This window comes from Sprattus sprattus (assembly GCF_963457725.1).
Source record: "Sprattus sprattus genome assembly, contig: scaffold_104, whole genome shotgun sequence".
NCBI lineage: Eukaryota > Metazoa > Chordata > Actinopteri > Clupeiformes > Clupeidae > Sprattus > Sprattus sprattus.
In genome coordinates, this window is record NW_027666959.1 from 20001 (window position 1) to 35000 (window position 15000).

The following is a 15000-nucleotide window of genomic DNA, read 5'->3' on the forward strand; positions in this document are numbered from 1 at the left end:
GTGTGTGTGTGTGTGTGTGTGTGTGTGTGTGTGTGTGTGTGTGTGTGTGTGTGCATGAGTTCTATATGTGTGTGTGTGCATGAGTTTTATATATGTGTGTGTGTGTGTGTGTGTGCATGAGTTCTATATGTGTGTGTGTGCATGAGTTCTCTATGTGTGTGTGTGCATGAGTTCTATATGTGTGTGTGTGTGTGTGTGTGTGTGTGCATGAGTTTTATATGTGTTTGTGTTTGTGTGCATGAGTTCTATATGTGTGTGTGTGCATGAGTTCTATATGTGTGTGTGTGTGTGTGCATGAGTTCTATATGTGTGTGTGTGTGTGCATGAGTTTTATATGTGTTTGTGTGCATGAGTTCTATATGTGTGTGTGTGCATCAGTTCTATATATGTGTGTGTGTGTGCATGAGTTCTACATGTGTGTGTGTGTGTGTGTGTCTGTGCATGAGTTCTTTATGTGTGTGTGTGTGTGTGTGTTTTTTTGAGCACATGTGTGTGCATGAGTTTTATATGTGTGTCTGTGTGTGTGTGTGTGTGTGTGTGTGTGTGTGTGCATGAGTTCTATCTGTGTGTGTGTGTGTGTGTGTGTGTGTGTGTGTGTGCATGAGTTATATCTGTGTGTGTGTGTGTGTGTGTGTGCATGAGTTCTATCTGTGTGTGTGTGTGTGTGTGTGTGTGTGTGTGTGTGTTTGTTTATATGCCATTGCGAGGACCGGTTATTGAGATTTCACCTTTGCTGTGAGGACATTTTTGGTTGTGAGGACATTTGGGTCGGTCCTCACAACCAATAGTTTTTATATGGCATCTTCTCATGATAATGAACATCCTATGTGATTTTTATGGATTTCCATTTAGGCCCTCATAACTATGGTTATTTTGGAAGCTTGAAAGTGTGTGTGTGTGACTTTCATCTCTTGGCCAACTGATCAGGCTCTGGCAGTTGGGCTCTTTAAATTTAGGAGGGAATATAATTTTGGAGGGAAAGTCGTTTTGGAGGGAAAATCGCTTAGAGGGAAGGCCAGGGAAAATGGGTGTGACTAAGCTGCCTGTTTGCTAGATTTTGATACATCTATGTGTTGTCATAGTGATGGAGCCAAAAGGAGGGGGTGGTAGTCTTGTTTGGTTGTTTGACCTAAGAAGTTAGGTGATAGGAGAGGTATGACAAATAATGCATTGTGAACTTAATGGAATGAACATTTTTTAAACCTCAAAGCTCCAAACATCTCCAAGAGATTATGGTAGTGCTTATTCTCTTTAAGATGTATATTAAAATTTGTATATATATTTGTATCGATATGTATTATTTTTATGCATGACAGAGAATTCATTATTTTGCAGGTTTATGTAAACTTTTAAAATATGAGTTTCTCACAATTAGCTACTATTTAAATATATAGAAAGCACAACTCTCATGCAAAAGTCTTTAGACTTTCAGGTGTCATTTTCAAGTGCATTTCACTTGCGCTCTGCTGGTTTTTTGATACATTGTATGGGTTGTCATAGAGATGGAGCCAAAAAAGGGGGTGGGGTTTGTGGTAGCTCAGAAAGAATTTCTGACCTGAGAACTTGGGAGGTAGAAGTTAAGAGTAAGCTTGTACTGTATCAGAATTCAGGTTTTTTTTTTTTACACTAAAGGCTCAAACAACCCAGATAATCTTACATCAGTAATAATCATGCTCAAAATGCCATTAATAGTACTTTGAAGGTTTTTGATTTATTTAATTTAAAATAATTTTGATAACTGCATTATCCTTTCAGGTGACAGGGAATTGCATTGATGTTAAATCAAGTTTTTCATATGAGCTGAATGTTTAAACTGCTCACAAGTACAAATAACCTAATATGCAAAAGTCTTCAGACCTTCAGTTTCAGGTGTCATATTAAGGTCCATTTCACTCCCTGTCTGCTGGTTTTTTGATACATTGTATGTGTTGTCATGGAGATGGAGCCAAAAAGAGAGGGGGGGAGGGTTGTTAGTTCAGAGTGTTTTTCTGACATGAAAACTTGGCTGAGAAGCCTTGGAGAAGGCCTATATGAATCAGAATTGGAATCAGAATACATTATGAGCTTTTGCAATGAGCTGCTTTTAACATCAACATTCAAACATCTCATGTAAGCAATATGGGCTGTTATACTCATATGTAACTAATATTAGTTTGAATAGTTTAGGGTTTAGGCTTTTACCAACTTCTATGATCACTACAATTAATTTATGTTAAAGTATTTGTAATTGTGTTATAATCACCCTTAGTGTTTGTATAGATACCTCCCTGCAAAAGTTCATATTAAGCTGCATTTCACCTCCTCACTGTCTGCTGATTTAATACATTGTATGTGTCGTCATAGAGATGGAGCAAAAAGGAGGGGGATGGTAGCTCTTTGACCCAAGAACTTCAGTGAGAAGAGAGGCCTATGGCACTTCATGCAATATTAGCTTTTGCAATAAGCATTTTTTAACATCAACAATCCAAAAACCTCACATAAGCACATGCTCAAACATGTAACTAATATTATTTTGAATAGTTCAGTACCATCTTCTATGATCTCTTCAAGTGAGTGATTTAAGTACAGCATATTCAAGTTTATGTAACTGCTGTTTACAAGCCATACAATTCCCGTATAGCAGAGCCTTTTTTACCGAAAAATTAGCAAAAGGAAACCTGAAAAATTATACTTTTGCAATTGTTATTTAGGTTGGCCCGACTTAAGACAAGGTGGCCAGGCCTAGGTCCCACTGTAGTGTCTAGCCTGTTAGGTGATAAGATGAGAGATGATACTTTTGACAGAAAAGTTTTATTTCAATTATTCCAAGCTTCCAAAATTAAATGTATTTGGATAACTGCCATTTGTACTAGTAGCAATCATTAAGTTGCCTTTGTAAACGTAGTGAAATTACCCACATCACATTAGAACAAACATTCAGGCTTTCTCTGAAACATCTGTAAACAAAACAGGTGGCATACCAAAAAAAAAAAGGGGGAGGGTTGTTAGTTCAGAGTGGTTTTCTGACATGAAAACTTGGCTGAGAAGCCTTGGAGAAGGCCTATATGAATCAGAATTGGAATCAGAATACATTATGAGCTTTTGCAATGAGCTGCTTTTAACATCAACAAACAAACATTCAACAAACATTCAGGCTTTCTCTGAAACATCTGTAAACAAAACAGGTGGCATACAGTCTTCATCATTTCTTTTGCCTGACCACTTTCTTCTTGTGGGTCTGGATGGAGTTATAGACAAAGTTTTTAACATCCTTCCATGACCTCTGGTTAAGAGCTTTTCCCCTTGCAAGACAGTCATCACATTCTTTCTTGCCCGGTACTCTTCCAAGTGTGATTTGTTTTCCCAGATGACACCACACGGCCTTTCTCTCTTCTGCACTCCAAGGTTTTCTCTTCTTTTGGACTGGGAGACCTAAAAGAGTTTGACAATCAGTATCAACTTGACGTGGTATTCAGTTAAATGATATAATCAAGAGCCCATAAAAAAGCAAAATAAAGCCAACATTATAAATATAAAGTACTTTTTTTGTGTTCATAGGTCCTTGAATTGTTTACATTATGACGAGTAATAAGCAGAAGCTTTTACCCAAAATTCCATGAACTGAGCCCCCAGACTACCAGGCCACTGCTGAGTTTTTTACGGAAAAAATATCAGTCATACCTAATGGCAGTGTTGTTCTCTACATGCATTTGATAGAATGTTCATACTTGTCATACATTTTGTGCATTGTTCATACGTTTGAAGATTGGTATATGTATCGTACTTTAGATCTTACAACTATTAAGCATACCGTCGTCTGGCTCCAATTGTGGTTCAGGAGGAGCACGCTGACGAGATGGTGGTCGCTGCTGTTTGCGCTTCTCTTTCCCCTGATCTTCATCTATGAAAAGCAAAGTCAACACAAGCATCATGAATTCAATTCAATCATTTGGAGATTTTAGGAAACCAAATACAAGCTGTGACACTGGTGTAGCACTTCACAAGCTTGGTTCCAGTTCAGCCCAGAGTGAGACACTAAATGGGCTATGGGTAGATATTTTGATATATGAAACATCAAACTGTTACAAACCTTTCTCTTTATCAACAGCACGCTTCTGGCTGGAATGGCGATAGGATCTCTGTTTCTGTGTACCAGTTGACGTTGGGTGATCATCTGAAAAACACATACAACAAATTCAGCTTAACTGATAAAGTATACTTCATTGAAAGGTCATGAATTCATGAATATGATGTTCATCGTGGCTGGGCTGTGGTAGCAAACATACCACTGTCCACATCAGCATGCAGTGAATCTACTTTAAGAAATTGCTGTGTTGAACTCTACATGCAATTAATAGAACTGTCAATCCTGCTCATTCATTTCGTACAATGCTCATACTACATTTGAAGAATGGCATACATATCATACTGTAGATCTTACAACTATTAAGAAAAGAATACCTTCATCTGTTTCCGATTGTGGTTCAGGAGGAGCACGCTGACGAGATGGTGGTCGCTGCTGTTTGCGCTTCTCTTTCCCCTGATCTTCATCTATGAAAAGCAAAGTCAACACAAGCATCATGAGTTCAATTCAATCATTTGGAGATTTTAGGAAACCAAATACAAGCTGTGACACTGGTGTATTAGCATACCACTCTCTATGTCAGCTTCACTGCCGGAGTCAGCTTCACTTCCTTCCAAAATGGTGTCTAATTGTTCGATAAAAACATGAGCAGCACAATATTAGGCTTATAGTAAATTGTAGTTTTCAATTGTTTCAATAGGTGATAATTGTTGCGGATACTTACCATCCAGCTCCAAATCTATTTCATCAAGGGACTTGCCCTTGTAGGAAGAGGTACCCTGCTCGACTGCCAGAAGCAGTTTGCTCATTTTGGTTAGTTGAAGAGTGTTTTCAGAGAGTCTGTAGTACTCCCGATGCACACGGATATCGTGGCCAAGAAACTTCGCCACTTGGTCCATTTCATTGTCCTTAAGATTCATGATCTGGCACAAAGTAGCTACTTGTTTTCTTAACTTAGTTGATGTAAGGAGTTCTGGGAACTTGGCATTGGAAGCTTTAGCACATTTCCTCAGGCAATCAGATCCTCTAATAAATCCATCTTCATTTCTTATGGCAAATATGTATGGATTGGCTGCAGGCACTCCGACACTTGTTCTACACTCTATAAGCAACTCCACAGAGGAACACATTCTGTCAGTGAGCAGAACTGGCACTTTTCGGCCCCTCTTACCGCGAATCTCCAGTCTGGTGAATTTTTCACTGAGATCTTGCTCAAGCTTGGACAAACTTTGCAGTACATCAGGATTAAGTGAAGCAGTGTTTCTTTTCGTGTATGTTTCGACTAATAGCTTTGCAGCCTCACCCTGACGTCTCCGATTGAACACAATTATCTGTGCTAAGACACTCTCAGCAAGAGTATTCCATGCCAGAAAATCTGGACGGTCAGTAAGCTGTGCTCTGGATTTCTCCTCCAAATCTCTGAGATACTTCTGTATGGTCACCACATCCTCAGTTAATGGGAGGGCATTTGTCCTATTCCATTTTCTTTCCTCAAGATTTGTTCTTGCACGCCTTGAAACATATGTGCACCACTCAGTGTCTAGTAACTTCATAAAGTTCTGTGCACTTTCACCTGCATCAGCATCCTCATTCATGAGACTCTCACCAACAGCTATCTCACAAACTGTCTTCAGGCTATATCCTAGTTTGCACGCAAGAGATGGAGCATTGTATTTTCTTTCAGAGTGATCAAATCCACTGGCTTCCTTTGCTGCGGCCATAGCTAACTTAAACTTAGTTGGCACACACACATCAGCTAAATTTTTAACGATGGGATCTAGAGCCTTAACAGCTAGCATAAACCGACCCAACTCCCTCATTTTTTGGCTAATGTAGCCGTGTTGGGATTTGTCATGACCGTGTTTCTCATACATCATCTCCCCATATTTACATATAAGGGGGTCTGACCGGACATGGAGCGAGACCTCATCTACATTCATTCGGTGTATGATGCCCCTGCATCCCTCAGACACACCTCTGGCCATGGGGATGCTTCTGCTTGATACGCCTTGGACCCTTTTTCTCTTTCCCGAGTTATCACTACTCTCATTCTTCTGTGTGTTTTTGGTGCAAACTGAATCATGTTTCCATAGCTCGTTCTTTTTGTAAAATCCAAGGCAATGCTGGCATGGCAGGTAATCTTTAATGTCTGATTCTTTGTTTGGCTGCCTTACTGTCACAAGTTTTCCTTTTCCACTTCTTATCGCTTCAATGTTGTGGTGGTAATTTCCCTGGTTCCTAAGGTTCTCTAACAGTTTATGACGCTCTTTCGAGCCCTTTGGCTTGGCTAAAGCACGTACCACCTCTATTTGTTTAGAGTGTTTCCTTTCTAGGTGCCTGGCCAACTTACTTTGACCCTTCCCACAATAAAGGCAATAATGTTTTTTGTCCCACTTTCTCCCTCCCCCCTCTTTTTTTGTGGACAGATTAACACTGAGATTTTCCGACATACCCTCTCTGTTTTCATTCTTTCTGTTTTTCGTCATTTGGATAGATGAACTATCAGGCGAGTTTCTCTGATCAGGGCTGTCTGAACGAGAACTTTCCTCAGATGGTAAATATTCAGATTCCCCTCCACTGTCCACCGCATCTTCATCCAAACCTTCACATTCTTCATCCATTTCCTGTAACAAGATGACAAATATATCAGTCAACAAAATGGAGTGTCTGTTAATTAGAAGTAGAGCTGAGGGCATGCTGCATGAGAATGCTAATAATTTAAGAAGCTGCATTTTAAAAATGTATTTTAATTTAATATGCTACTGAGACAGAATAATTAAACCATATCAGTACATATTATACAGTTTATTGAAAAAAGAAAAAGAAATCAATATAATCAGCCAAACATTATCATTAATGCCCGGGCTTAATATTGAAGAAGTCAATCACAACATGTACATACAGCTCCCTGCAAGTTAGGTGATGCTAGCACTCCACATGCATAATGGTTAGATGAGTTAGCTAATCGTTGCTAACGGGATTTCGCTAATGCTTGCTAGTCTAGTGGTGTCTATGGTCTAACTAACCAGCTAGCTATCGACCTGTTAATTATTAAGATTATAATAGCACTCTGCATGCTGTTACATTCTGTTAGTTGTGGCTAGCGGATTTCGCTAACACTTTAGCCTAGTTTCAGATGAATGAACATGCTCATACCCTATGGTCAACTCAGCTAGCTAACGCTAGCTAGCAAACAATTCTGTTGGGGCTCAACATTAGCTGGATGCCTTAATAGGCATTTTGGTTATGTTACACTTGACAGAAAACACATTTTTACCTTTTCCACTCATCCTTCAATAGTTATCTCGATAATGTAATAGACTACTATGTATAAGATGTATTAAATGTACCTTGGGATGAATAAGGTATCTATCTATCTATCTATCTAGATATCTCTATCTAACTATACTCTGCTAACTACTAGCTTCACCAGTTGGATAAGTTGATGCAGTCAGTGGTCTCCTTCCACGAGCCTGCGTGGCTGTCTAGCTTGGTTAAGCTATGCTAGCTAAATAAGGTGTCATAGTTTGTATGAACTAATATTGCATATCACTCTAACAAATCACCAAATAGCTAGATATACTCATAAGAAAATACACTCTGGTTGCTAAATCATTGTTTATCTTGCATTTGATTTAATTTCCTACCTTTCTCTCCCTTGGTGTAGCCACATGGTGATCCATTTTTCATCTGCCTGTTGGTAGTGGTACTCCAAAAAGTTCTTAGATGTCAAGACTGCCCACTCTCTTCATCTCCAGGTTCCCTCCAAAATTTAAAATTTCAAATTTGGGTCCTCACAGCATCAGTAGAATGTCAGGGGGTTAATTTCCTTTGTTTAAGATTAGTGTTTCAAAAATATAAAGTGTCAGGTTCTATCACACTGTCACCTACTGGCAAATTGCAGTAGTTTTATGTTTAAACACTCAAGGGAAAGGGGGGTCCTCACACAGCTGTCAGATGTCATGGTCCTCGCATCTGGCTCAAAACGCGTATGTGTGTGTGTGTGTGTGTGTGTGTGTGTGTGTGTGTGTGTGTTTGTTTATATGCCATTGCGAGGACCGGTTATTGAGATTTCACCTTTGCTGTGAGGACATTTTTGGTTGTGAGGACATTTGGGTCGGTCCTCACAACCAATAGTTTTTATATGGCATCTTCTCATGATAATGAACATCCTATGTGATTTTTATGGATTTCCATTTAGGCCCTCATAACTATGGTTATTTTGGAAGCTTGAAAGTGTGTGTGTGTGACTTTCATCTCTTGGCCAACTGATCAGGCTCTGGCAGTTGGGCTCTTTAAATTTAGGAGGGAATATAATTTTGGAGGGAAAGTCGTTTTGGAGGGAAAATCGCTTAGAGGGAAGGCCAGGGAAAATGGGTGTGACTAAGCTGCCTGTTTGCTAGATTTTGATACATCTATGTGTTGTCATAGTGATGGAGCCAAAAGGAGGGGGTGGTAGTCTTGTTTGGTTGTTTGACCTAAGAAGTTAGGTGATAGGAGAGGTATGACAAATAATGCATTGTGAACTTAATGGAATGAACATTTTTTAAACCTCAAAGCTCCAAACATCTCCAAGAGATTATGGTAGTGCTTATTCTCTTTAAGATGTATATTAAAATTTGTATATATATTTGTATCGATATGTATTATTTTTATGCATGACAGAGAATTCATTATTTTGCAGGTTTATGTAAACTTTTAAAATATGAGTTTCTCACAATTAGCTACTATTTAAATATATAGAAAGCACAACTCTCATGCAAAAGTCTTTAGACTTTCAGGTGTCATTTTCAAGTGCATTTCACTTGCGCTCTGCTGGTTTTTTGATACATTGTATGGGTTGTCATAGAGATGGAGCCAAAAAAGGGGGTGGGGTTTGTGGTAGCTCAGAAAGAATTTCTGACCTGAGAACTTGGGAGGTAGAAGTTAAGAGTAAGCTTGTACTGTATCAGAATTCAGGTTTTTTTTTTTTACACTAAAGGCTCAAACAACCCAGATAATCTTACATCAGTAATAATCATGCTCAAAATGCCATTAATAGTACTTTGAAGGTTTTTGATTTATTTAATTTAAAATAATTTTGATAACTGCATTATCCTTTCAGGTGACAGGGAATTGCATTGATGTTAAATCAAGTTTTTCATATGAGCTGAATGTTTAAACTGCTCACAAGTACAAATAACCTAATATGCAAAAGTCTTCAGACCTTCAGTTTCAGGTGTCATATTAAGGTCCATTTCACTCCCTGTCTGCTGGTTTTTTGATACATTGTATGTGTTGTCATGGAGATGGAGCCAAAAAGAGAGGGGGGGAGGGTTGTTAGTTCAGAGTGTTTTTCTGACATGAAAACTTGGCTGAGAAGCCTTGGAGAAGGCCTATATGAATCAGAATTGGAATCAGAATACATTATGAGCTTTTGCAATGAGCTGCTTTTAACATCAACATTCAAACATCTCATGTAAGCAATATGGGCTGTTATACTCATATGTAACTAATATTAGTTTGAATAGTTTAGGGTTTAGGCTTTTACCAACTTCTATGATCACTACAATTAATTTATGTTAAAGTATTTGTAATTGTGTTATAATCACCCTTAGTGTTTGTATAGATACCTCCCTGCAAAAGTTCATATTAAGCTGCATTTCACCTCCTCACTGTCTGCTGATTTAATACATTGTATGTGTCGTCATAGAGATGGAGCAAAAAGGAGGGGGATGGTAGCTCTTTGACCCAAGAACTTCAGTGAGAAGAGAGGCCTATGGCACTTCATGCAATATTAGCTTTTGCAATAAGCATTTTTTAACATCAACAATCCAAAAACCTCACATAAGCACATGCTCAAACATGTAACTAATATTATTTTGAATAGTTCAGTACCATCTTCTATGATCTCTTCAAGTGAGTGATTTAAGTACAGCATATTCAAGTTTATGTAACTGCTGTTTACAAGCCATACAATTCCCGTATAGCAGAGCCTTTTTTACCGAAAAATTAGCAAAAGGAAACCTGAAAAATTATACTTTTGCAATTGTTATTTAGGTTGGCCCGACTTAAGACAAGGTGGCCAGGCCTAGGTCCCACTGTAGTGTCTAGCCTGTTAGGTGATAAGATGAGAGATGATACTTTTGACAGAAAAGTTTTATTTCAATTATTCCAAGCTTCCAAAATTAAATGTATTTGGATAACTGCCATTTGTACTAGTAGCAATCATTAAGTTGCCTTTGTAAACGTAGTGAAATTACCCACATCACATTAGAACAAACATTCAGGCTTTCTCTGAAACATCTGTAAACAAAACAGGTGGCATACCAAAAAAAAAAAGGGGGAGGGTTGTTAGTTCAGAGTGGTTTTCTGACATGAAAACTTGGCTGAGAAGCCTTGGAGAAGGCCTATATGAATCAGAATTGGAATCAGAATACATTATGAGCTTTTGCAATGAGCTGCTTTTAACATCAACAAACAAACATTCAACAAACATTCAGGCTTTCTCTGAAACATCTGTAAACAAAACAGGTGGCATACAGTCTTCATCATTTCTTTTGCCTGACCACTTTCTTCTTGTGGGTCTGGATGGAGTTATAGACAAAGTTTTTAACATCCTTCCATGACCTCTGGTTAAGAGCTTTTCCCCTTGCAAGACAGTCATCACATTCTTTCTTGCCCGGTACTCTTCCAAGTGTGATTTGTTTTCCCAGATGACACCACACGGCCTTTCTCTCTTCTGCACTCCAAGGTTTTCTCTTCTTTTGGACTGGGAGACCTAAAAGAGTTTGACAATCAGTATCAACTTGACGTGGTATTCAGTTAAATGATATAATCAAGAGCCCATAAAAAAGCAAAATAAAGCCAACATTATAAATATAAAGTACTTTTTTTGTGTTCATAGGTCCTTGAATTGTTTACATTATGACGAGTAATAAGCAGAAGCTTTTACCCAAAATTCCATGAACTGAGCCCCCAGACTACCAGGCCACTGCTGAGTTTTTTACGGAAAAAATATCAGTCATACCTAATGGCAGTGTTGTTCTCTACATGCATTTGATAGAATGTTCATACTTGTCATACATTTTGTGCATTGTTCATACGTTTGAAGATTGGTATATGTATCGTACTTTAGATCTTACAACTATTAAGCATACCGTCGTCTGGCTCCAATTGTGGTTCAGGAGGAGCACGCTGACGAGATGGTGGTCGCTGCTGTTTGCGCTTCTCTTTCCCCTGATCTTCATCTATGAAAAGCAAAGTCAACACAAGCATCATGAATTCAATTCAATCATTTGGAGATTTTAGGAAACCAAATACAAGCTGTGACACTGGTGTAGCACTTCACAAGCTTGGTTCCAGTTCAGCCCAGAGTGAGACACTAAATGGGCTATGGGTAGATATTTTGATATATGAAACATCAAACTGTTACAAACCTTTCTCTTTATCAACAGCACGCTTCTGGCTGGAATGGCGATAGGATCTCTGTTTCTGTGTACCAGTTGACGTTGGGTGATCATCTGAAAAACACATACAACAAATTCAGCTTAACTGATAAAGTATACTTCATTGAAAGGTCATGAATTCATGAATATGATGTTCATCGTGGCTGGGCTGTGGTAGCAAACATACCACTGTCCACATCAGCATGCAGTGAATCTACTTTAAGAAATTGCTGTGTTGAACTCTACATGCAATTAATAGAACTGTCAATCCTGCTCATTCATTTCGTACAATGCTCATACTACATTTGAAGAATGGCATACATATCATACTGTAGATCTTACAACTATTAAGAAAAGAATACCTTCATCTGTTTCCGATTGTGGTTCAGGAGGAGCACGCTGACGAGATGGTGGTCGCTGCTGTTTGCGCTTCTCTTTCCCCTGATCTTCATCTATGAAAAGCAAAGTCAACACAAGCATCATGAGTTCAATTCAATCATTTGGAGATTTTAGGAAACCAAATACAAGCTGTGACACTGGTGTATTAGCATACCACTCTCTATGTCAGCTTCACTGCCGGAGTCAGCTTCACTTCCTTCCAAAATGGTGTCTAATTGTTCGATAAAAACATGAGCAGCACAATATTAGGCTTATAGTAAATTGTAGTTTTCAATTGTTTCAATAGGTGATAATTGTTGCGGATACTTACCATCCAGCTCCAAATCTATTTCATCAAGGGACTTGCCCTTGTAGGAAGAGGTACCCTGCTCGACTGCCAGAAGCAGTTTGCTCATTTTGGTTAGTTGAAGAGTGTTTTCAGAGAGTCTGTAGTACTCCCGATGCACACGGATATCGTGGCCAAGAAACTTCGCCACTTGGTCCATTTCATTGTCCTTAAGATTCATGATCTGGCACAAAGTAGCTACTTGTTTTCTTAACTTAGTTGATGTAAGGAGTTCTGGGAACTTGGCATTGGAAGCTTTAGCACATTTCCTCAGGCAATCAGATCCTCTAATAAATCCATCTTCATTTCTTATGGCAAATATGTATGGATTGGCTGCAGGCACTCCGACACTTGTTCTACACTCTATAAGCAACTCCACAGAGGAACACATTCTGTCAGTGAGCAGAACTGGCACTTTTCGGCCCCTCTTACCGCGAATCTCCAGTCTGGTGAATTTTTCACTGAGATCTTGCTCAAGCTTGGACAAACTTTGCAGTACATCAGGATTAAGTGAAGCAGTGTTTCTTTTCGTGTATGTTTCGACTAATAGCTTTGCAGCCTCACCCTGACGTCTCCGATTGAACACAATTATCTGTGCTAAGACACTCTCAGCAAGAGTATTCCATGCCAGAAAATCTGGACGGTCAGTAAGCTGTGCTCTGGATTTCTCCTCCAAATCTCTGAGATACTTCTGTATGGTCACCACATCCTCAGTTAATGGGAGGGCATTTGTCCTATTCCATTTTCTTTCCTCAAGATTTGTTCTTGCACGCCTTGAAACATATGTGCACCACTCAGTGTCTAGTAACTTCATAAAGTTCTGTGCACTTTCACCTGCATCAGCATCCTCATTCATGAGACTCTCACCAACAGCTATCTCACAAACTGTCTTCAGGCTATATCCTAGTTTGCACGCAAGAGATGGAGCATTGTATTTTCTTTCAGAGTGATCAAATCCACTGGCTTCCTTTGCTGCGGCCATAGCTAACTTAAACTTAGTTGGCACACACACATCAGCTAAATTTTTAACGATGGGATCTAGAGCCTTAACAGCTAGCATAAACCGACCCAACTCCCTCATTTTTTGGCTAATGTAGCCGTGTTGGGATTTGTCATGACCGTGTTTCTCATACATCATCTCCCCATATTTACATATAAGGGGGTCTGACCGGACATGGAGCGAGACCTCATCTACATTCATTCGGTGTATGATGCCCCTGCATCCCTCAGACACACCTCTGGCCATGGGGATGCTTCTGCTTGATACGCCTTGGACCCTTTTTCTCTTTCCCGAGTTATCACTACTCTCATTCTTCTGTGTGTTTTTGGTGCAAACTGAATCATGTTTCCATAGCTCGTTCTTTTTGTAAAATCCAAGGCAATGCTGGCATGGCAGGTAATCTTTAATGTCTGATTCTTTGTTTGGCTGCCTTACTGTCACAAGTTTTCCTTTTCCACTTCTTATCGCTTCAATGTTGTGGTGGTAATTTCCCTGGTTCCTAAGGTTCTCTAACAGTTTATGACGCTCTTTCGAGCCCTTTGGCTTGGCTAAAGCACGTACCACCTCTATTTGTTTAGAGTGTTTCCTTTCTAGGTGCCTGGCCAACTTACTTTGACCCTTCCCACAATAAAGGCAATAATGTTTTTTGTCCCACTTTCTCCCTCCCCCCTCTTTTTTTGTGGACAGATTAACACTGAGATTTTCCGACATACCCTCTCTGTTTTCATTCTTTCTGTTTTTCGTCATTTGGATAGATGAACTATCAGGCGAGTTTCTCTGATCAGGGCTGTCTGAACGAGAACTTTCCTCAGATGGTAAATATTCAGATTCCCCTCCACTGTCCACCGCATCTTCATCCAAACCTTCACATTCTTCATCCATTTCCTGTAACAAGATGACAAATATATCAGTCAACAAAATGGAGTGTCTGTTAATTAGAAGTAGAGCTGAGGGCATGCTGCATGAGAATGCTAATAATTTAAGAAGCTGCATTTTAAAAATGTATTTTAATTTAATATGCTACTGAGACAGAATAATTAAACCATATCAGTACATATTATACAGTTTATTGAAAAAAGAAAAAGAAATCAATATAATCAGCCAAACATTATCATTAATGCCCGGGCTTAATATTGAAGAAGTCAATCACAACATGTACATACAGCTCCCTGCAAGTTAGGTGATGCTAGCACTCCACATGCATAATGGTTAGATGAGTTAGCTAATCGTTGCTAACGGGATTTCGCTAATGCTTGCTAGTCTAGTGGTGTCTATGGTCTAACTAACCAGCTAGCTATCGACCTGTTAATTATTAAGATTATAATAGCACTCTGCATGCTGTTACATTCTGTTAGTTGTGGCTAGCGGATTTCGCTAACACTTTAGCCTAGTTTCAGATGAATGAACATGCTCATACCCTATGGTCAACTCAGCTAGCTAACGCTAGCTAGCAAACAATTCTGTTGGGGCTCAACATTAGCTGGATGCCTTAATAGGCATTTTGGTTATGTTACACTTGACAGAAAACACATTTTTACCTTTTCCACTCATCCTTCAATAGTTATCTCGATAATGTAATAGACTACTATGTATAAGATGTATTAAATGTACCTTGGGATGAATAAGGTATCTATCTATCTATCTATCTAGATATCTCTATCTAACTATACTCTGCTAACTACTAGCTTCACCAGTTGGATAAGTTGATGCAGTCAGTGGTCTCCTTCCACGAGCCTGCGTGGCTGTCTAGCTTGGTTAAGCTATGCTAGCTAAATAAGGTGTCATA

The 15000-nt window shown here is 39.1% G+C and overlaps 1 protein-coding gene across 1 annotated transcript in view; it reads right to left on the bottom strand.

Annotated features, from left to right (window-relative positions):
• Positions 1 to 738: 738 nt before the first annotated feature.
• LOC308382542 (uncharacterized protein) overlaps positions 739 to 15000 on the bottom strand; it is a 15591-nt gene continuing 1329 nt past the window's right edge. Inside the window, exons 1-11 of the mRNA XM_080860942.1 lie at positions 13928 to 15000; positions 12044 to 12100; positions 11853 to 11942; positions 11482 to 11565; positions 11203 to 11292; positions 6516 to 10823; positions 4632 to 4688; positions 4441 to 4530; positions 4070 to 4153; positions 3791 to 3880; positions 739 to 3411 (exon numbers count right to left, since the gene is read on the bottom strand). The exon at positions 13928 to 15000 is cut by the window's right edge and continues 1329 nt beyond it. Coding sequence (XP_080717068.1) covers positions 3182 to 3411; positions 3791 to 3880; positions 4070 to 4153; positions 4441 to 4530; positions 4632 to 4688; positions 6516 to 6795 — 831 coding nt within the window. The 5' untranslated portion in view covers positions 6796 to 10823; positions 11203 to 11292; positions 11482 to 11565; ... (1 more) ...; positions 12044 to 12100; positions 13928 to 15000 and the 3' untranslated portion in view covers positions 739 to 3181. The remainder of the gene's footprint in view (positions 3412 to 3790; positions 3881 to 4069; positions 4154 to 4440; positions 4531 to 4631; positions 4689 to 6515; positions 10824 to 11202; positions 11293 to 11481; positions 11566 to 11852; positions 11943 to 12043; positions 12101 to 13927) is intronic.